This window comes from Trichosurus vulpecula, chromosome 7 (assembly GCF_011100635.1).
Source record: "Trichosurus vulpecula isolate mTriVul1 chromosome 7, mTriVul1.pri, whole genome shotgun sequence".
Lineage (NCBI taxonomy): Eukaryota > Metazoa > Chordata > Mammalia > Diprotodontia > Phalangeridae > Trichosurus > Trichosurus vulpecula.
The window spans coordinates 151,296,280-151,317,439 of NC_050579.1; the positions used below are offsets into that span (position 1 = coordinate 151,296,280).

At 36.4% G+C, this 21,160-nt stretch overlaps 1 protein-coding gene across 1 annotated transcript in view; it reads left to right on the forward strand.

The window, feature by feature from the left end:
- The window catches only part of HDAC2 (histone deacetylase 2), a 56,771-nt gene extending 36,624 nt beyond the window's left edge, over positions 1-20,147 (forward strand). Inside the window, exons 7-14 of the mRNA XM_036767760.1 lie at positions 514-606; positions 690-798; positions 11,772-11,912; positions 14,992-15,100; positions 17,504-17,634; positions 18,403-18,558; positions 19,333-19,390; positions 19,765-20,147. Coding sequence (XP_036623655.1) covers positions 514-606; positions 690-798; positions 11,772-11,912; positions 14,992-15,100; positions 17,504-17,634; positions 18,403-18,558; positions 19,333-19,390; positions 19,765-19,795 — 828 coding nt within the window. The 3' untranslated portion in view covers positions 19,796-20,147. The remainder of the gene's footprint in view (positions 1-513; positions 607-689; positions 799-11,771; positions 11,913-14,991; positions 15,101-17,503; positions 17,635-18,402; positions 18,559-19,332; positions 19,391-19,764) is intronic.
- Positions 20,148-21,160: the final 1,013 nt, after the last annotated feature.

Sequence of the window (21,160 nt, forward strand, 5' to 3'; positions counted from 1 at the left end):
CACTTGAACTGCCAAGTTTTACAAAATTTTGACAAACAATGGAAACAACATATCTCCTTCCATGAGTTGATCTACAAACCATTGTAGGTAGGGAATACTAGAAAACAGCTTGGATGTCTAGGTCACCAGTATAAGAGTACATGACTTCATTTGGTGGTGAATGGCTACTTGGTGCAGAGTTGTCTAATAGTTGGGCAGCCATGATTTCTTCTGGCGACAGTCATGAGTATTCATAATACTAACTCTGGGTCGCCTTCACTGATAATTGTAGTAAATGCCAAATTTCATCTAGATGTTTTTTGTCTGTCGTTAATAATCAGTTACCAAGTATTTGGGTGCATGCTACTATGTGCTGTTTTCCTTTTCATATCCAATGTATACTGGTGTTTGTTAGTTGTATCAGATTTTAGATTTTTCACTTTGTCGCTTAAATAAATATTGTGAGATTTCCAACAAATTAGTTTGATTGACACATTTTATAGTATTTGTTATGAAAAATTCTCTAATTTTTAGGACATTGGTGCAGGAAAAGGCAAGTACTATGCTGTCAACTTTCCAATGAGAGATGGTATAGATGATGAGTCCTATGGGCAGATATTTAAACCAGTAAGTATTATATTTGCCAGATCTCCTCCATTTCTTCTTATATGTTGAAAGACATTAACCTTTGATATCCTGTTTCTGTGTAGATAATATCAAAAGTGATGGAGATGTATCAACCTAGTGCAGTGGTGTTGCAGTGTGGTGCAGACTCATTATCTGGTGACAGACTTGGTTGTTTCAATCTTACTGTCAAAGGTAACTACTTTAAAAAGTGATATTCCCAGATCAGGGTGGGAGAGGAGTTTTCAAAAATTATTATTCTTTAACTTAATTATGTCTGATTTGATAAGAGTTTAAACCTCAGGTGCACATATATATGTATAGATATATACATATATAATATTAAGTAACAAATATTTGATCAATGGACTTTTTGCATGTTGTCATTTTAAAAATTACTTTATTATTAGTCTTTCACTAAACTCACTTGGCCATAGTGTAAAGATAATCTTGGGTTGTTAAAGACAATGCCAATGGAATGTAATCTTTGGCAGGTCCTGTCACCCTAAAAAGGCTTTGAGTGAGATTTGGTCTCTCTTCTGAGGTCCACCTTAACTGAACTTGAAAGATGCTCATCCTCAAATTGGCTGCAGAAGAGTGAATTTTGTAGCCACAGCATCTCTCAAAGACTGTTGTTGGAGGCTGCAGTTTTAATGCCAGCACTCTCTTAGTTCAGTTTCAAATTTTAAAACACAGAGTCAGTTATAAGTCATTAAACATTTAACAAAAGGAAGTTTACTTTGCCCTAACACAGCAAGGATATGCAACAAGGATACAGTGACACTTATCTTCGGCTTTGGTTGACCCGTCCTCCCTCGCCTCCTCATGGAAACACGTCTGATCAGCAGGTCGTCAGGGTATGATCCTAGATACCCTTCAAGACTGAGAGGCCTAGATTCCACGTGGCTTGGACTTTCCAGTGTCGTTAGTTGACCATGAATCTGCGACACGGAAGCCAGGGCCAGTCAAGTCCCAGGACAGCTTTTGTCCTGTACCTACCCCAGGAGTGGGGTGGAAGTTGGGAGTGGGAGGAAAAGCTGCATCAGAGAAGCAGGAATTAATCATCTAGGCCCATCAAGTCACTTCTGGCTTTTTTAATTAATACTTCCTCATGTTTTGAGTGGGAGGGAAGAAGCTGTGTCAGGAAAACATAACTGCTTGGCGGCCGGGTCTTAAGAATCTCCTGGAGGACCTTCTACCATTTAATGCTTATAGGACTCTTGTTCCACAGTATTAAAGGGGGAAAGGGAAAAGAGGGAGAAAAAAAATGAAACAAAAACATGGAGGTAAACAGAAGCCAGAAATACTAGTCCTTTCCTCATTCCTTCAGAAGGAGGACAAGTTTTAAAATCTGGTTCAAGTCTCAAGTTTTAAAATCTAGTTCATATCGTGGGTGCCACCAAGTCAACTCAGGGATCCCTTTTCTACCAGGTAATTATGAATCCATCGTTGTTATAGTGGTAGTATGCTATTAAAAGCAAGGATACTCCCAAAATTTCTACCCCTTTGTCTCCCAGGCCCTTTCTGGGAAGGAGTTACCCAAAACATCCTAGAGAAAAGGAAGCCTGCCAGTTGAGGGGAACATAAGCTACTTCTCAGGGGGATATGGTACCCTCTGAGGAGGCAAGAACTGAGACCCTGCACTGGGAAAGGAAGGGCCAGGGAGGGTTAGCTGGAACTAAGTCCAAAAACAGTCCATTCTTATCAGGTAAGTTCTGGAGACTGGATTCCAAAAACCACTGGACCAGAAAGTGCTTCTTCCTAGGATGTCATTGATTTGTCAGAAACATTGTTTGTGGGCGGTGGGACACCTTACCTTAGCAATCAAATGCATAATGTTGATTGCTAAGGTGAGGTGTCCAACCTCCCACAAACAATGTCTGTGACTGTTGATTATCAGAAGCAAACCTCTTGTCCCTGAGATGAGAGAGTGCCATTTTGCTAGTTGGAGACAAGTTGAGTGTCACTTGAGTTGTGTTCCAGCTTGCCCAGTTGGGCAATTGCCTCATTTTCAGTTAAGGGGATCATATGGTCCTGTGCCTATCACAGCATGGCATTGCTACCCCAGTGTTCGACTTGGCATTAGATCCATTCCCTAACCTCTGCTTTTCTTATAGCAGCTCCACAGTAGTGGTTTAGAGTATGATATCTCTGATGGGTGTTGACATGCTCCACAAATGGCTATGTGCAGTGGGAGGCATCAGTATAATTCTTCCCTTTGTCCCAGTTTCAAAGGGGAGAGCTTTTGGTTGTCCAGTCCTGTGCAATCCAGGCCCCAGACAACATGGCCAGACCTATGGCCACCACTCAGGAGTCAATATAGATGAAGATCTTCTTGTCTACTGAATGGACTTACAAGGCTCCTCATTATCTGGGGTATCCCCTGTTACCAGATTAAGGGCTGCAGAAGTCAATTTGCACATGCCTCTCATAGCAAATAGAGCCATTAGTCAACCAGGCAGAATGGCTTTTCCTCAGGTCTTTTTAGGAAAAAGGCCCATTAGGCCAGTAGAGGAGGCAAGGCTCCCAGGATCTGAAGTGGAGACTATACTAGTCTCTGGTGTAGTCATCACCTGCTTATGAAGGGCACTCACACCAGAGGGTCTCAAGGAAGTGTAATTTCTAATGTACCATTTCCATCTAGCACTAGAAGCCTCTTGTATTATAATTGTCTTGTTAAGAAGGACCATCTTGCATTACAATTAGGGACTAATAAGAAGCAAGGAACTGCCTTTCAAAAGTGATGTAGTGACCAGCTGCACTAGAAAAACTTGGTGCTCCAGAAGCCTAATAGTCATTTATTCTGGAAACCTCTTGATTTCCACTAAAGATTCTGCTCATCTTAATCTGTATGGATAGAGACTTTGAGAAGCATGAGCCTTACATAGCCATAAGGACCCAAACTATGAGACAGCTTGCTTTATATCTTTCCAGGGCTGTGGTCTGCTCTGGGAGCCATTTGAAAGAGGCAGATTTGCAGTGACTATAAATAGGGGCCATCAAGATACCCAGGTAGGAAATACAGGTTCTCCAAAATTTGAAAAGTCTAATCAATCTTTGGCTTCCTTTTTAGTTCATGTAAAAGCAAGTGTCCGTAGCTTATTCCAGACTCTACCTGGAATCCTCTGGTTTTTCCCTACCTACTGTATTCCTCAAAATTAGACTGAGCAGTTTGGACCCTGGATTACCCTATGGTTGATTCTCACTCCCATCTCTATCCTTTTTTTTTTTTTAAATTTTTTTTTTGGAGGGGGGAAGGCAGGGCAATTGGAGTTAAGTGATTTGCCCAAGGTCACACAGCTAGTAAGTGTGTCAGTTGTCTGAGGCCGGATTTCAATTCAGATCCTCATGACTCCAGGGCCGGTGCTCTACTCACTGCACCACCTAGCTGCCCCCCATCCTCCTTTATGGGCCTTCTGCCACAGTGGGCTTCATCTGGCCCTAATAACCTATTAATATTACACCATCAATGTAGTGGTGTTCACCATCGTCCTTTCAGACCTCTTTAGGTCTCTACTGATCATAATGTGGTAGTATGAGAGAGAGTGGAGGAAACACTGGGGAAGGATGGTTAAATTATATTGGACTTCTTTCCAGGTGAAAGCAAATCATTCTTGACCAATCTTAGCCACAGAAATAGAGAAAAGAGCATTGGCAAAGTTGATTGCCCCATGCCAATCACCGCGGTCCTGGGTAACTCATCTACAACATTGATAGTGTCAGGAACAGCTGTAGAAATAGACTTGACAACTTTTCAGCTTCCAGTTTGCTGTAAGCTACCAGGTGCCATCTACCTTCCTCTCAAATGACACAAGGTTATATAAGGGAAACTGGTATAATGAAGTGATTCAGCTTCCTTCATCTCCATCACTTGAGAAGAAATATCTTTCACCTCCATCTGCCCCCTTGGGGACCAGATACTGTACGGTGTTAACAACATGGGAGCAGATAACCCTAAACATTTTCTTTTAGCCTTACCCAGAGTAATATGCCTATAGATCTCTGAAAGGATTCACACAGGATCTGAACCTATAATCTGTCCTCTGTAGCCTCTCCTGAACGATCTAACTGGGGCAAGGACTTCAGAGGATACCTCAGGATGGGGCTGAAGGACCCTTGGTGCCTGGTTTCTTAATTTCTTTGTACAGTTTTGTTAACACCACCTTGAGCTGGTTGTTGCTTTCTTATCAAACTCATGTTTCAGGAACCTTCCCTAAGCTCCCTCCTGAGGATGGTGTTATTTCTTATGCCTACTGAGCGGGGTGATGGCCTCTGATACCTCCTCAGTTCAGAGTTCCTATTTAAACTGACAATATTTGCACAAGCCACAACTGTCCCAACCTGCTGCTCAAGTTTCACCCCTTGATCAGCCCATTCTTGTGTGGTTATGCACCTGGGGAGACCCATAGCTAAAGTCTGAAACTTTCAAGCAAGGCTCCTCTGAGAAAGGATCTACTTGCACCTGAGACAGGCTTGGTATAGTGTTCCAGGGACTCCTTAGGTTTCTCTTTGAACTTCTACAAACATCCCAGTTCATCGGTGGAAAAGGTTTGCTCACTACCAGCTCCCATAAGGTGAGTTCCTGGATGGGGACTGACAAATCATCAATCTCCATTCCCATCAGGAGAGATCCCTTTAATTCATCAGACACCAGTTGACCCCTGGCTTTCATTGCATGTTCCCTGAAAGCTGAGAATTCAGTCTCTAGCTGCTTCAGTGTTCCATTCCAGTTCACTTTCAGTCTTCAGCTGGTAGTCCAACATATACAGAGCAGTCAATAAAAGTCAGGGAACTCTGGGCTTGATTTACCCTTCCTGGACAAGATTCTTCAGCACCCATTGAACTAATCCCTAAGCAGGAGCTTGCTTAATATACTATCCAGAAATACATCATCAGGAGGGCTCATGAAACGGGAAACTGCATAATGGTCCAATCACCCCACCCTCCTCTATATTTGCAGGACTTTCCCCCCAATTTAACATAAACTCATCCCAAATTGCTGAAACTGGGCCATATATCAAAGGTGCTCCTCTAACACCAGCACACTTAGTTCAGGTTAAATTTGAGGGGCTTGTAAGCCATTGAACATTTAACAAAAAGTTTCCTTTGCCTTAACATAGCAAAGTTATGAAATTACCCTCTCACAGAGATGTATCTGAATCAGATGGATATGGTTTTAGCCTCCCACCTAAGACTTAAAAGGCCTAGATTCCACATGGCTAATACTTTTTATGCCCTTAGAGTATCATGAATCTGCATCGTGGAAGCTGGGGCCAATCACATTTGGAAAGTTTTGTCTTATAGGTAAAGCCTCCCCATATGGGAGTGGGGGTAGGGTTAGGGGGAAGCTGCATCAGAGAAACTGGGCCTACGATAGAGAACTAAATTTAGAAGGATTGCAATCTGAATCAGTGGAAAGATTATCCGCAGATTCCTGAATTTTTCACATCAATAAAGCAATCCCGAATTTTCTTCAAGACTACTACCAAGAAGACATTAAAGCAATAATTATTGTTTTTATGACAATAGTATGTAATCTTTGGGCTTATTAAAGTATATGCAAATCACATACCAATATTCTTTGTTTATACAGACTAATTAAAAATTCAACTTTTCTTTTGAAAATAGTAAATTTAGTCAAATGCTATTTGAAGCTGAATCCGTACTATGTAGATTTTACAGAGAAATTAAGACAGGCTAACATTCTAGAGTAGTCATCGTTCCTTTACAAAAGTCCTACTCTCAGAATTCATTTTGGTGAGTGACCTCACGTTCTTGTAGAAAAAGTTCATGTTATTGGATGTTTTACACATTGGAAAGGTTTGGTATGGTTCAGAGAGCAGATTAAATGTGCTATCTGAGAACCAGCCTAAGTGTGAGAGGCTCATCACTAATAGTCTAGCCACTAGGCATACGAATTCTTTGAACATGGTGACTCATGATGCAAATTTTTTTAAATGGCCCTCCATCTCAGGTAACTTCTTCCACTTAAGTATTGGCAATATGTATAGAGTGGCATAAAAAGGAGCAGAGGTGGTTTAAAATATCAGTATTTAGAGGTTTGGTAAATAATAATTTTACCTTAGGTACTCCAAACACAAAATCCTAATCAGTAGAGTATTTCATCCGAAGGGTCTAAGAGAAATAATTTCATAAGACTCCTCATCATTTTGCTTTTTCATGCTTATGATGGACATAAGCAAAAATAATTGTAATTTAGGTACCAGCAGACATCTCAAATGTTTATGCCTCTGTTTCGTGAGTGTTCTGTTCAAGAAAGGAATTGAAAGAAAGGATAAGATGAAATGGTCTCCAGTTACAATGGTCCCAACCTGAACTATTCAAATGAGGTATTTAAGCTGAAAAGTTGGGGAAAAAACTAGATAGCTGTAAATCATGTAGCATCCTTATTTTCTAATATTCAAAATTCCAGGTGACTCAAAGGACAGTGGAGAGACAGGCAGGGATTAGTAACCCCCCAGCATTATCACTAGTGACTTATACATTAAGGAGTAGCATGAAAACTACCATCTTAGAGGTCTGATCAGAAAAGGAAGTAGGCTGGTAATACAGAAACGTTGATACATGAACAAATCAAGTATGTACATTTTTAAAGAATTGACCACTTTTCATTTTTTCTAGCTTAGCCAAGACAGTTCTTTATTATTTATGGCTACAAGAAAAGAGCTAGACTGGAGAAGCACACTAACTAGGTGCTACAGCAAAGCTCTTCATCTATCCTGATTATAGCCAAGTAATTTATAAACTTGACAGTACAGAAAAATCAAATGAGGGTGGTGCAAAAGTTAGGAGATTGATTAAAGTGTACTAAGCTGGGAGATGTGTAATACAAAAGTAACAGATAATAGTTACAAGTTGAGTTTTTTTATTCTCCCAGAGCACTAATTCTTAACCTTTGTTGTGAACCCCTTTAACAGTCCAGTGAAGTCTATGGACCTCTTCTTAGAATAATGTTAATAAAGGACTAATTAAGTATAAGGACCATGAACAGAAATCTAGGATAGGCAAGGAAAAAGGCAAAAATAAAAATGTAAAAAGTAACAATTCATTGAAGGAAAGGAGGGAGACAAGGGGCGTTTTGTTTGACTAACTGAGGAGAGAAAGGGAAGAATAATTAGCTAGCTAGAATTAGCTAAAGGAACTTGTAAGTTAAAGAATACTCTAAAACTAGGAAATGGGGTGACAGAAGAATGAAGAATCCAGTAAAAGTGACAGATTGCGCAAGAAAACAACCCTCACAACCTGTTGCTTACAAGAAAAAACATTTTTAAAACATACATATTATAAATATGGGCTAGGAAAAAAAATCTCTGCATCAGGCAAATTTCAAAACAATGAGTTGCAGTCATGCTGTCAGACAAAAGTAAATGCATTGAAAACAAAAAGGAATAACTACATTATGCTAAAAAGCCATATATCAGTATTACACTTAAACACTTCAAATGCCTTGGCATCTAAATTAAAAAAAGAAAAGTTAACTACAAGAGGTTATAGCAACGTAGGTGGCAGGACATTTTCATGTCTTGGGTTTTGGGTAAGTTTAAGAGAAAGAAATGAAATGGAAAATAGGGAACAATGTTTTGCTGGACAAACCAGCTAAAGGACTTAAGATGTCTTCTATGTGCAGTTGCTAAAGTATATACATTTCCCACCACTAATTGGAACTTTTATAAATTTTACTGTGTATTAGGGTATAGAGATGTTATAAATGTTAAAAAATATGATATTCTTTACATACTGTAACACAATAAAAATAATTCGGAGACCACAACATGAAACCAATTAGAAATTCAATGAAATACTAAAGTTAGGTTAAAGAACAAATTATGGAAACAATTAATTGGAAGAAAATGATAGTGATGAAACAACATGCTAAACTTTCTGAGGTGCAGCTAATGCAGTACTTGGGGGAAAAACATTTCTGAAGAAATAAAATAGGGAGTATTAATAAACTGAATATGTATTTTTAAAAGTTTGAAAGCTAACAAAGCTAAAATGAATACAAAAGAGGAGATAACAAGTTGAATATAAATTAGAAACATGCTATAGAAATCATCAAAATAAATGCTGGTTTTTTGAAAAGCCTATAAAGTTGATAGACCTTTAGCCAATTTGATTACAAAGGGGTTAGCAAAAATCAAATTAACAAAGCAAAATGAAATCACAACAAAATCAGAATGAATATTCTTAATTGACACGTTAGAAACAGTAGTGTGCTAACAAAACAACACAAAAGAAATACGTTAGTTTCAAAATAAAAATTGAGAAATTGACCGAAGACCAAATAGAGAATTTAAACAACCCCTTCTCAGGAAGAAAAAAGGAACTACCAAAGGGGGAAAAAAAAACTGCCCCTGATAGATTCACAGATTTCTTTCAAACCTTTAAAAACCATGTCCACATTACTTAGCATTCTCAAAATTGAGAAAGTGCCCTACCAGATTTCTTTTATGAAAGAAAAGAAATTCTAAGCTAAACCAAGAAAGGACAAAACAACTATGGAATAATGTTTAGGGAATATTGATTTTTAAAATTTCAATGAAACCTGGTCAGTCATACTCCAGTGCTTTATCTGAGAAATCATTCTGATGGAATTAGATTTATAACAGGGATGTAAAGATGTTGTCAACATTAGGGAAAGAAAACTTTACTCATAGTGAAAACAAATACTTAAAACCCCACATCATTATTTGTAGATGTGGGAAAAGCCTTTGACAAAGTATAGTATGCATTTATGCTAAAACCTCTGCAAATAGTGGGAATAGAGGGGCTTTTTTAAATGTCTTAAAAGTGTTCAGAAGCAAGCATTATGATGACAACAGGAATATACAAAAAACTTCCAGTTAAAAGAAGAGTATGACAATGGTGCCCACTATTATTTGACACAGTTTTGGAAAAGCTAACAATAGCAATGAGAAAATTAAAGGCATAAGGATTCCTATTTGCTGGTGTCTCCAGCTAGGTGGTACAGTGGTTAGAGTGCAACACCTGGAGTCAGGAAGACTCCTTCCTGAGTTCAGATGTGACCTCAGACACTATCTGTGTGATCCTGGGTAAGTCACTTAACATTGTCTCAGTTCCTCATCTGTAAAATGAGCTGGAGAAGGAAATGGCAAACCGCTCCAATGTCTTTCCCAAGAAAACCTCAAATGGTGTAACCAAGAGTCAGACATGACTGAAATGATAGAATAACCACTACTATCTAAGGAATCAGCAAAAATATTAATTGAAACAACAAGCAAAGTTGTAGACTTTAAAAAATCAACTGCATTTGGGGCAGCTAGATGGCACAGTGAATAGAGCACGGACCCTGGAGTCAGGAGGACCTGAGTTCAAATGTGAACTCCAGACACGACACAGAAATGGGCACAAATAAAGAGGGAGTAGCACTTTAAACTAGACTAGTCATCAGAACCATCTCAGTTTAAAATAGAGTTAGATGGTGAAACATACGACAAGAGAACCATAATAGAACTCAAAAATGTTTAATAAAACAAATTTAGGGAAAAATTCCCCAGTTGGCTTTTTAAAAATAAATACACAGGGAAAAGTAGAGGAGTCTGCCAGAAATTAGGCTTTGGCACTGTATTCTGTGATACATTCTAAATGGATTCATTACCTTGATAATCAAAAATTGATACGAAAAAAGAAGTAGATCGTATGCCTTTACAGTGATGCATAGCAAATAAATTCTTAACCAAGGGATAGTGGCAATAACAAAAGATAAAATAGATAACCGATTACATAAAGGTGAAAAACTTCACACAGAAATACATCTTGGATCAGTTTAGTGGTCAAATAGGGGAAAGCTTTGTGTTGAGTTTTTCTGGTAAGAGTTTGGTATTTAAGATACATAAATAATTGACATATATACATCTGCATGTAAACAAGACCAAAAGGCAATCGTCAATAGATAAGTGGTCAAAGGAATTGCCAAATAATCATATGTAAGAAAAATGCAAATCAAATATTAATAATGGAAGTGCAAATCAAAACAACCCTGAGATTTCATCTCACTGTGCAAATGAGTAAAAAATGACAAAAGATGAGAAGTCAGCGTTGGAGGGGGCTTGTGAGGAGACTAGCACGTTTTTGGTAGAGGTGTGAATCTGTACAGCCATTTTGGAAAGCAGTTTAGAATTATGCAAGTAAAATTTTTGACCCGTAGATTCCACAACTAGGCTTTTGTATCAAGGTTTTTGATAACAGCAAAGTGCCCACATACACTAAAATTATAGCAGCCCTTCTTGAGATAGCAAAGAATTGGAAACCAAGGGGATGCTCATTTGATTAGGATATGTGAATATAATAATGTTCTATAAGATGAGATGAATTCAGAAAAGCATAGAATGGTCTACATGAATTTATGCAGTCAAGCAAAGCAAAGAAAAAAAGTACACAATGACTACAACAACTGCAAATGGAAAAAAATACAACCAAAAGTGAATTTTGTAAAATTAGAATAAGCATGACTCCAAAGAAAGATGAAAAACATGCCACCTTCTTTTCAAAGACAGGCTCCACTAGTATGCATTGCACATATTTTCAAGCATTTTCATTGTATTGACCAATTATACTGACATTTTTCCTTTTTATTTTTGGAGGGAGAGTTTTTTTTTTTTTAATACTATATGGGACACCTCTGGGAAGGTGTGGAGGAGAGGTTTGGGTACTGAAGAAAACTATGGTCACATTTTAAAAAATACAAAATATGTCCTACATTGGAAACACATTCACAAACCTCCAGTTAAGAAACCCTGGCCTAATGACTGAAGTTTCCAATGAAGTGTCAGTATTTTTCCATGTAAACAGTACAGTTCTCTTTACCCCAAAGTGAAATGGGTTGCCTTGGGAGCTGACAGGTTACCTCTTCCTCTCTTATTGGAGATGCTGTTGAAGGGGTTCCCAGTTAGGCGTGATTTGAACAAGAAGACCTTTGGAGGTACTTTTGACTCTGATTAAAGCAGTAGAAATTGCCTCTGGCAGATGTATGTTTGTGAAGTGTTTTAAAATAACAAAAATATCCTTATAAAGTTTATATACAATGTTTGAAAACCATTTTGACTATTTGTTTACCTTGTTTTAAAAATGTTACAGTTTATTTTGTGAGTAAAACTGCTCATTTATGTCTTTTGTCTTTGTATCAGGTCATGCTAAATGTGTAGAAGTTGTAAAGACTTTCAATTTACCCCTGCTGATGCTTGGAGGAGGTGGATATACAATCCGTAATGTTGCACGGTGTTGGACATATGAAACTGCTGTTGCCTTAGATTGTGAAATTCCAAATGGCAAGTATTATTACCCAATTAAACAGTGAAAACAATGATAAAATGATAAGATTATTTATGATTAATCCTTGCTCACAACAAAGAGAAGGATGAAGCCTTTAGCTGTTACGGTTCTTCACCTTCTTTGCCATCCTGTCGTTTGGAAGTTTGGGGAAGCCTGTAGACACCTCCTCAGAATAACGTTTCTATTTTATATATAAAATAAGATACATAGCATTGCAAAGGAAATTATATTAAAATACAGTTATCAAAATATTGAAAAGAATAAGTTCACAGGCCCCAAGTTAAGAATTACTGAGTTAGAGGATGAATGTGGCTGAGGAGTTGTCAGTGTGGTGTAACAGAACATTAAATGTTTTACCCTTGATAAAGGATCTTAGAGTGCTATGGTATTTTTCATTCAGCAGAAGGGTATTTGAATGAAACAAAAATTGGATTAAAGAAAACAATTTCTCAAATGAAAATATATGTAAATCTTTTTTGCAAACCTTAAAGCAGTATGTAAATATTGGTTATTTTATTTTTCTCTCTTCCCTACATACATGAAAATAAGTAGGTACAGTATGTATGTACATATACATATACACACACATACATAATACAGAGGACATGGAATCTCAGAGGGGGAGTCACTGGTAGCTATGGGCTTCTTAATGGTTGGATGAAGGACTGAATGAACTATATTTATTATGAACAAACTATTAAGCACTTACTATATGACAAACATGTTCTTTTGTCAGCAGGGGGTGGAGCTTTGGAGGGGGGAAGGCAGGGCAGTTGGGGTCAAGTGACTTGCCCAAGGTCACACAGCTAGTAAGCGTGTCAAGTGTCTGAGGCCGCATTTGATCTCAGGTCCTCCTGACTCCAGGGCTGGTGCTCTATTCATTGCGCCACCTAGCTGCCCCCTGACCCCATGTTCTAAGCACTGGGGATTCAACTACAAAAGCAAAGACAGTCTGTACCTTCAAGGCAGCTTGAATTCTGTTGGGTAAAATAACAATCATTTAGGGGAATGGTGGTCGGTGGTAGCACTTTGCTTCAGAATGTTAACTGGGATGATCAATGGGTCCATGGGAAATAGATGAACATACGCCTTACGGGAACAGTGGCAGAGTTTATTTAATACTCCTTCCAGAATGGGTCGATTGTGGGGTTGAGAGGCTAGGTTTAGGTAAAATAGCCAGAGAATACGCAGTTCAATAATGCAGTGAATACAACGCTGCACTTGGGGTCAGAAAGACCTGAGTTCAAATCCAACAACTTAGCATAGAAGAATAGGAATTATTAGAATAGAGAGAGGGAAAATTGGCAGAGCTGAGAGAAAGAACATTCCAGATATGGGGGACAAATTGTGGAAAGGCTCAGAGACAGATGGAATGTCCTGTATGAAGAACAAGCTGGGCAGTGTGCTTGCATTGTAAAAGGGAGTAAGGCAGAGGAAGATTCTAAAGGTAGAAAGGGAATTACCCTCCCCTAGATACTTTCTCCTGGGTTTTCCTGACACTGTTTTTCTTTGGCTCTCTGACCTGTATGACTTAGTCTCATATGTTGAATTATCTCCAGTGTTCTACCCGAAGGCCCCATCTGGGATATCTGTCTCTGTTCCGTATCCCTTTGTAGTCTGCCTCCAGTCTGCTTTCTGGCCTTGTGTGTCCTTCCCCTTCACACACTCTGTGGGCTCACGCTGGTATTGTTCCTCATGCTTGGCAGTTGATTCCTGACAGTTTAGTGCGGTGGGTAACCAACAGGTCTCAAACGAATCAGTGAGTTAGGGGGATGTCTGCTCCAAACATGTGACGACTCTAGTAGAATGGGTAGATGAGAACAATTTGTTCCAAAGGCCACAGAACAGACTGAAACGGGTGCTGTGGAGTGCTTAGTTGGTTAAGCATCAAAGGTGCCTGAATGCCCAGGCCATTGCCAGTCATCTCGAATGTTGTCCTGCCCCGGGACTTTATTGATTCACGAAGAGAGTGAGGCTGATGACTATCTTTCCATGATCCATCTTGATCCCATCATCTCTCTCCTTACGTTTGCATAAGCTGTGTGCCCTGTCTCTTGAATATATTCCCTTCTCGACTCTGCCTCTTAGAATTCCCAGCTACTTACCAAGCTCAGGTACCACATCCTACACCATCCTACCTTGATTTCTCAAGTGTTGGTTCCACCCCATCCCTTGGTTACCTTGTAGTTATTTGTAAATATTTTATCTGTTGTTCTCTGCATGTTGTCTCCTCCCTACACAAGTTTAATAAATGCATGGTGAATTATTACTAGTGTTGGATGTTGTAAACTGCCCTTTAAATTAAGTATCGTGATTCTGTACTTTGGTTTAATGAAATTAACATTGTGTTACTACATTTTAAAATGTGTACAGTGCTTTTTTCATTTTATCTTTATATTCCCAGACCCTAACAATGCTTTGTACATAGTAAGTACTTAATAGATGCTCTTTGAACCAAATGTAGTAATAGTTCATATTCACCTAGCTTTGAAAAAGGGGGGGATAGATGGAAGAGAGGGTATATTGTGACAGCGACTAAAGAGGTGACCTCAAAGTCAACAACATTGGGTTTCGACCACTGCTCTTGACACATGCTGGTTGTGTGATCGGCAAGTAAATCATTTAACCTCTTAGTGCCCCTTGTCTAACACTGTAAGTTCTAAGGTAACTGCATTGGCAGAAGGAATTTCCTCACTAAAAATTCCTCTCCTAATGAAATCATGTGTCTAGTCCCTCTTGGCTCCCTTCCTCTTTTTCCCCAACATCCCCAAAATGGTCCAGGTTACCAATATTCTTGAGTTGAAGAGGAATAGTGACTTAAGCGACTCAAATTTCTTGTTATGGAAGATTTGGACTTAAGTATTAAGAGATTAATTATTTCTGTATTTTAGATTTTTCCTATACTTTTGCATTCACTTGTGTAGACTTATTTGTAACTTAGCCTGCTGTATGTGGTCCTATCTATTTTTATAATTTTCTAAGAAATATTTTTAAATTCTAGGTCTGATGGGTGTTTACTTTATCTACATTAAAGATGAGCTTTGTTTCTGTAACTTGTTTTGTTGTCTTCAACAGAGTTGCCATACAATGATTACTTTGAGTATTTTGGACCAGACTTTAAACTGCACATTAGTCCATCAAATATGACAAATCAGAATACCCCAGAGTATATGGAAAAGATCAAGTAAGTAGTGATTAAAATAGTTTATTTTGTTAAATGTTTGATAAAATAAAAAAATTGGTACATACACAAGCAGACACATTTTTTAAATTATCTTTTGTATATTTTAGTCCTTTATAACTTAAGTTGCAAAACTTAGATTTAGATAATGTTAGATAATGAACTATGTTTATATTCTTCCTACTTTTTACTTCTTTATACTTAATACCATTAAATTTTCATTCTGAAACATTTTTTTCAGAGAATCTCAAATTGGAGAATCTTCAGAGACCATCTAGTTCAACCCATAGTAAAATCAGAAACCCCTTTATAACATATCTGACAAGTGATCATCTAGTTCTTACTTGAAGATGTTTTTTAACTAAGTGACCTTGAAAATAATATTATTTCTCTCAGTGGTTATGATTTATTGTTAATAGGAAGGTAAACATTTCTCTTGTGTTACTTTTTAATATAATCTAGCAAATAGTGCCTAGTCCACTTTGGACTTGATAACTATAAGCCCTAACTTCGTGGTTGAATTGGATCCGGATTTAAGATCTTTGAACCTCATAATCTAATAAAGCATTGATGCACCAAAAACAGTACTCTATATATAAAGAATTGAGGAAACTGTAGATATGCTATGTATGTGTATGTACATTTAGAGAGAGAGATACACATGTTATATGTTTTCATATATAGATATAGATATAGGTCTATATAGCTGGATAGATAGATATCAATATAGATAGAAAAGAGAAGATAGGAGACTGACAAAAATCAAGGGAAATATTTCAGTATGAAAAACCAGCAGTTATCTTAAGATATATCTAAATGGCTAACACCCAGGAAGGCTTTTGACTTATTCTGCCTCTTACTAGAGGGCAAGGTGAAGAACCTTGAACAGAAGTTGCAGAGAGACAGATTTATACTCAATTAACAAATAGAACCAATTATTCAAACCTAGAATGAACTCTTGTCAGAGGACAGTGCTTTCTTTAGTCAGTGGCTGGATGATCACTTCTTGGGTGTATTTAGAGGATTTCTGTTCAAGTACAGGTTTGACTATTTCTTCTGAGGTTCCAAGATCTAGAGATTCTGTGCAGATTTTAGCAATTGTGAACTTAAACAATGAAATATCTGAAGATGCTTGTAAATAGTCTTTAAGTAATCTTAATATAACTAGGCTTTATTGACTATCTAACTTATAAAACTTTATTGACTATTTAACTGAGGACAAATTAATATTGAAACATTGAAAATTTGAAAAAATATTGAAACACTGGTTCACTTGAAGTCAACAAAGTTCAGTTAAAATTTTATCACCTTAATAGGTTTAAAGCATTATTTTATTAGTTTATTTTGAAACAATTTCAGTGTTTCGTGAATTAACATTATTCTTATAATGTTATAACTTTGATGAAAGTATTAGGAAATTGCTTCTTAATGAAATCCGTTAATGAAACATAAACTGACATTTAGACGAGGATTGCTTTTTAATGATAATGTACGTGCCTAATAGCAAGATTTTCCCATTCTCCTTTAATACTGTTTTAAATTGGCAATATATACTGCAAATATCTCATTAGTTGACATAATGATGATATTTTTCTTACAAATTTTGTCATTTTCAGTATAAATAAGTTCCACATAACAAAGGCATTAGTTAAGACCAATGAAAGAATTTTTTTAAAATTTAGATACTACCCTGTTAAGAAAGCCAGTTCTTGATGTGAATGATATATAGTGAATCTGAATGCATTTTTTTAAGAGTATGCTCTGACCTGTGAATGTTTATTGTGAATATGACCTGTGGCATAGATAGCAAATATTGACTGATTGATTCTATTTTTAGCATCATCTTGAAGGTTTTTACTTGAAAAGAAATGTAGTTGTTATTCAGTTTTAGTATTGTTAAAAATCATGGGATGTTAGAGCATAGGGCTAATCATACAGATAAACTGTTTCCTCTTTCTTTGGGGTAATTTGAAATTCCAAGAATGAAATTATGTATCAGTCTATTAGTTGGATTACCGTTAAGCCCATTCGTCTTAAAGAGAAGGAAAGAAAATTAAATATGTATGGATTTAGACCCAAGTATTTCTTACAGTTTGCTGCATTGTAACCTAGTATAACTCCTGTGTGTGCAATTTTTCTGTGTACTTTGGATAGCTGCTGAAATTTGAACTCTAGAAAATGTTCTATTTTGATAAAAAAAAAATGACCAATACAACTTCCAAATATATCTAATACATAAACGTATAGGTACTCAAGCTTAAAATATATTAGGGACTATAGGATGTGTTTTTGTTTCTTTTCTCTATTTTGTATTTGTGTTCTGGTAAAATAAAATTCAATAAAAAATATATTAGGGACTAATGAAAAAAATGAATTATTTGAATGACTATTCCCTGTGCAATATAGACAACGTTTGTTTGAAAACTTGCGCATGTTACCTCATGCGCCTGGTGTACAGATGCAAGCCATCCCGGAAGATGCTGTTCATGAAGACAGTGGGGATGAAGATGGAGAAGATCCAGACAAACGAATTTCTAGTAAGCTAATACTATTAAAATATTATGAAAATTGTGTTAGGTATGTTGGTTTTCTTAGTTCCTCAACCTATTTGAAAGTGGCTTGCATACCAAGAACTTTGATACAGATTGAATTCTAGGATAGTTTTCTTTCTTAGAAAAAATAACTTGCTTCTCATTGAAAACAAACTGAATTGCAGGTCTTCCTTAAAGATTCAAAACCCACTTGAGTAGAATTTTATGCTTAATCAGAATATACATGTTTTAACAGACTATTATACATTTTTAAAAAACTTTAGATGTTCAAAAAGGTTTGCTGCTAACCTTTTAAAAGCTTAGTTATGGGTGAGTAGTCATCTTATTTGCCTCTTAACTATGTTATTACATTGAGCATCCCCTGTTCTGATTTCTAAAGCCCCTCTTGGCATTTTACCTGTTTGTCTTTAAAAAATAGTTACTATAATAACTGGTACAGCACAGCAGTGTAAGAATATTTCTCATTGTAAGCTATGTTTTTAAAATAGATTTTCCAGCTTTCCAGATTTCTTTTCATTTCCCTTTAACTGTTTTCCCCCGGTACTAAAGTATGTTTAGTATTTATTGAGAGAAAACATGGCCTAATTCTGGAATTTTAAGATGTCCAGTTTGGCTTTAGCTTTGGTATATTTTAAGTATTTTGTGTTATTTATACTTTGGGTAGAACTTAAAATCTGTACTTGAAGCTCATGAATGCAAATTTTATACTGCTGTTTGCCAAAATGTAGTATGTACCTTTACATTGTATTTCAGTTCGAGCATCAGACAAGCGGATAGCTTGTGATGAAGAATTTTCAGATTCCGAGGATGAAGGGGAAGGAGGACGTAGAAATGTGGCTGATCATAAGAAAGGAGCGAAGAAAGCAAGGATAGAAGAGGACAAGAAGGAAACAGAGGACAAGAAAGCAGGTTAGTTGTTGGTCTTCAAAATGTAGTAAATGATAGATTTGCTAATGAGATTATTTCATTTCTGAAGTGACGTGAACTCAATTACAGCAGTACTCAAATAGGGCATTGTGCTAAGTAAATAACTGGCCAAAAAGCGAGGTACATCTCCCTTAGCCTTTAAAGGATCAATATATTTTTTTAAAAGTGTGCATCATCTCATTTTAACAATGCTTAGTCTCTAAAGCCAAAATAAAATGAGAAATTGAAGCAAACCAACAGAGCTCATTATATATTCAATTCGGTAAGCATTTAAGTGCCTACTATGTTGCAGACACTGCACTAAGTACATGGAAGGGAACAGAAGGGAATAAGCATATATGTTTGTGTGTATATATGTGTATATGTATGTGTGTATGTGCATCCATATGTATATCTGTGTGTGTGTGTTTTGTATCTCCGACTACATGATATAACTACCTAGAATAAAGCTTGATTATAGCCTAAGACTTAACGTCTCACTCTATCTTCCATATTGGAATTTTTGTTTAGCTCTTTGGTTTATTTTGTTTTTTGATCACTTGAGTGGAAATTAAGTAAGACATTTTACATAGGTGACATAGGTATAAGAATTGTGAGGTTTCAGTTGCTCAGAACTTTCAAGTTTGTATTTATTCAGTGACAGTTTTACGAGGACATAGGATTGTTTTCTTTCTTTTTATTTTGATTTCAGGACTAAGCTTTCCTGTGTGGGCTATTTGTATTTATTGTACATTTCTTTTGATCTTTAATTTGTAGATGTTAAAGAAGAGGAGAAGTCCAAGGACAACAGTGGTGAAAAGACAGACACCAAAGGGTAACCCAGTACTAATTGAATCTCCTATGAGTTAGTTGTGGTTAAGTTTCAAATAAAAGTTTAAAATAACCCACCTAGACTAACATACACTAGGAATGATGAATACAACTATGGAATTCCTAGTGTCATATATTCAGTTAATCTGAATATCTACATCAACTCATGATAAACTGTGCTAAGCTTTATAAAATCAATTACCATACCTAGTCCCAGCCCTCAGAAATTAATGAAAAGAACTAAGTGAACAAAAAATTAAGGAAGACATTTTCTGTCCCTGAAATACTTGTTTTGCTGTATATAGTTGCAAATGTTAGTTCAGTCAAAGTGCATTAAAACTAAAATTGTGCCACTTTTATATTTTGCCTTTTGAACAGAGCCAAATCGGAACAGCTCAGCAATCCTTGAATTAGAGAGCCTCACACCAATTTCAGGAAAAAGTACTAAATTGGGAAATATTGGGAGAAAAAAATACAGGTTTCTTTTCAAAAGAGACTGCTGACTTCATTTTGTACTACTTGGCATGGACTGTATTTATTTTCAAAATGGCTTTTTTTTTTTTGGTTGTTAGCAAGTTGTATTGTGAGTTTTTCTAATTATGATGCAAAATTTCTTTCTCCACCATGCTTTATGTGATAGTATTTAAAATTGATGTGAGTTATTATGTTATGTCTAAAAACTGATCTATTAAAGAAGTAATTTGCCTTTCTGAGCTGATTTTCCATCTTTTGTAACTATCTTTATTAAAAAACAAATTGTACTTGGGTTGTCTTTCGTTTTTCATTGTAATACATTGTCAACTTTTGGTTGACAGGGTAGAGTACAACAGTTACATAGAATTAGTATATTGGAGTTCATTTGGGGGTAAGGAAATTGACTGCAATTGATTTGAAAATTTGGAAATTCCTCTTTCTTGGGTGTCTTATTGAGCTCATATACCTCAAATTGAATTGGCCACATTAAGATATAAAAGTAACTACAATATTTAGTTTAATGAATCCCCTAGAAATTGTTATTCAAAAACAGTAAAACTTGTTTTAAAAAAATTTGGTATTCAGATAGTAGAATATCAATACCCACTCTAGATTATTTGGCAAACTTTTATAGACAAATCACATAACCTTTCTTATTGACCTTCAGATAACTCTGTAAGATGTCTCAACTCAGTTATAGGTGGTATGAGATATTCCTAGGTGAAGCAGTTTTTACACCAAAGAAATAAACCATTCATGTATATCCATATTTCATAATTGACCATGTTTAATATACATGTAGAGTAGAAGATTCATTTTTTGCTGTGTTTATTGGATTTTCAGTGCGAGTTTAAATTAGAAGTATTTTATTTCCTGGATACAACACTCAAAACATTTGAGAGTGAACAGATCTCTAACCCCATCCCCTAACTTCTGTTTTAGAATTAGCAAGAAAATTTGTATAGTAGGTGAAAAGGGAACCAAGAATATAAATGGACATTTTCAATCTTTCACATTATTGCTAAGGCTGCTAGTAATATTTCTATTTTAATTGAGTACTGAGATTAGAGATTTATTTAATGCTGTAAACTTCTATACTAAATTTGATTTGTGATTCTTTGTCCTATTATTGAGATTTGAAAGAAATGTTGTAAATTTAGTTAATTTTTTTAGTATGATTTACAATCATCTAGGATACTGTCTTCAGAAATTTAAATTTTTTCTAATGCTTCAGAGATTCAGTTACATTTTATAGTTCAGATAGTCAATTTAAGTTGTTTCTGAAGGTAATAAACTGGGT